Source organism: Lichenostomus cassidix, chromosome 2, assembly GCF_008360975.1.
Source record: "Lichenostomus cassidix isolate B80296 chromosome 2, HeHo_3.0, whole genome shotgun sequence".
Taxonomy (NCBI): domain Eukaryota; kingdom Metazoa; phylum Chordata; class Aves; order Passeriformes; family Meliphagidae; genus Lichenostomus; species Lichenostomus cassidix.
The window spans coordinates 117,278,202-117,280,115 of record NC_139482.1 but is presented as its reverse complement, the minus strand read 5'-3'; the positions used below and the strand labels follow the sequence as shown (position 1 = coordinate 117,280,115).

Below are 1,914 nucleotides of genomic sequence, written 5' to 3'. Positions count from 1 at the left end.
CCTGAAAATGGGACACCTTTGCTCAGCTGTCGTCCTGCTAGAAATGCTGCAGGCCAACTGTGAAGCAACATTACCTGTGAAACCAATCACTGTGAAACTCTCAGCCTGGGGGGAACCGGGGCTCGCAGTCCCTTTCATAAGCCACCAATTTCCCTCGGGTGGAGAACACAGCCCTCCTTGTTTACCAGCTAAGAGGCAAACGCAGGGTATTTTAGAAAGGCCAGAGCGCATTTATTGACAGAAACGTGTGTGAACAGAGCACCGGGCAGGAGGCTGCCAGCGACAGTCCCTTCCCACACCTGGATGGGAATCCCCAGCCCGTGCTGCACACTGTCCCTTATGCCTTCTTTCTCTTGCCCCCGCCAGTGCCACCGCCCGCAGGTTTCTGCTGCTGCGACTGCCGCCGAGCTCCGCTCTTCTTGCCGCTGCGCCCAGGCCGCTGCTGCCGGCGGCCGCGCTTGCCCCGCTTCGACTGCTTCTTGCCTTTGCTGGCGGCGGCCGCCTCGGCTTCCTCCTGCCGCAGCTGCTTGTTGACGGCGCGGGTGATGTCGAGCACCGGCTTCTTGCGGCCCATGTCCCGCAGCAGCTCCAGCTGCCGGCTGCGCTCGGCCGCCAGGTTGCCCAGCAGCGGCTCGAAGCGGCGCTTCTTGCCGCCGCTGCGGGAGGGCGGCTCCGCCGGCTCCTTCGGCAGCCGCGGCTGGAAACGGCCGAGCGAGGCGGTGGAGACGCGGGCGACGCCGGCGACCCGGCGCAGCTCGTCGCGGTCCTGGTGGCCGGTGGGGTGCAGGGGCGCGGCGGGCACGGCGCTGCCGGCGCGGTGGGCTCGGGCCAGGTTGCGCAGCCGGTTCAGCTCGTTGCGAGCCACCCGCTCCCGCTTCTCCCGCCGCAGCCGGGCGAACTGGTCCTCCTCGGGGTCGGCGCCCGCCGGCACCTCCGCCAGCCAGGCGCGGGACGGGTCTCCGCCCGCCCGTCGGTAGCCCCAGCGCCGCCGCCACTCCTTGGCCTGCTCGTCCCACACCAGCGAGGTTTTCTTCTTGCGGCGGATGCCCTTCAGCCGCGCGAACTGCTCCCAGCGCGTCGGCGGCCGCGGCTTCGGCGGCGGCTTCTCCCGCGGCAGGCGGAAGGTGGGCTCGGGCAGCTGCGCCACCAGCGGGCCCCCGACGCCGCCGGCGCGCTCGGCCGGCAGCTCCCAGAGCCGGGACACGAGCAGCTGCGTGTTGTCGCGGGCCAGCGCCCGCAGCAGCGCCTCCCGCCGCGGGCCGGCCCCGCGCAGCGCCGCCGCCGGCGGGGGATTGCGGTCCAGCGCCAGCAAGTTGCCCAGGTCGAACTCCAGCTCCAGCTCCTTTTCCACCGTGATGCTCCGCCGTTTCTCGGCCTCCTGCTCCTCGGCAGCCGCCAGCACCGCCTCCACCCGCACGGCCGCCATGGCAGCGGCTCCACGTGCGAGCGGCGCCGCCGCTGCCCCGGGAGTGCGGCAAAGCTCCGCCGGGTCAGCGCGCCGGAACCTCCGTGCCCGGAACTGCCGTGCCCGGGGGTGCCGAGGGGGCGGGATCGGCGCAATGCCCGCCGGGAGATGTAGTCCCGTTGCGCCGGCCCGCCAGAGGGCGCCGTGGCTCCCTGCAGCCCGTCCCGCGGCCCGCGCAGCCGCCTGGGTGTCATCGCCGCAGGGCTGTCACCGCCGCAGGGCTGTCACCGCGTCTCAGCTCCTCTGCCACGGGACCCTGCGGCCCTGGCTTATGGGCAGGCGCTTCCAGAATCACAGAATCACAGAATCACAGAATCACAGAATCACAGAATCACGGAATCACAGAATCACCGAATCACAGAATCACGGAATCACGGAATCACAGAATCACGGAATCACAGAATCACAGAATCACAGAATCACAGAATCACAGAATCACGGAATCACAG

At 69.2% G+C, this 1,914-nt stretch overlaps 1 protein-coding gene across 1 annotated transcript; it reads right to left on the bottom strand.

Annotated features, from left to right (window-relative positions):
• Positions 1-207: 207 nt before the first annotated feature.
• RRS1 (regulator of ribosome synthesis 1) lies at positions 208-1,526 on the bottom strand. The gene has a single exon (XM_085052948.1). The coding sequence runs from the start codon at positions 1,424-1,426 to the stop codon at positions 338-340; it is 1,089 nt and encodes a 362-aa protein (XP_084909074.1). The 5' UTR covers positions 1,427-1,526; the 3' UTR covers positions 208-337.
• Positions 1,527-1,914: the final 388 nt, after the last annotated feature.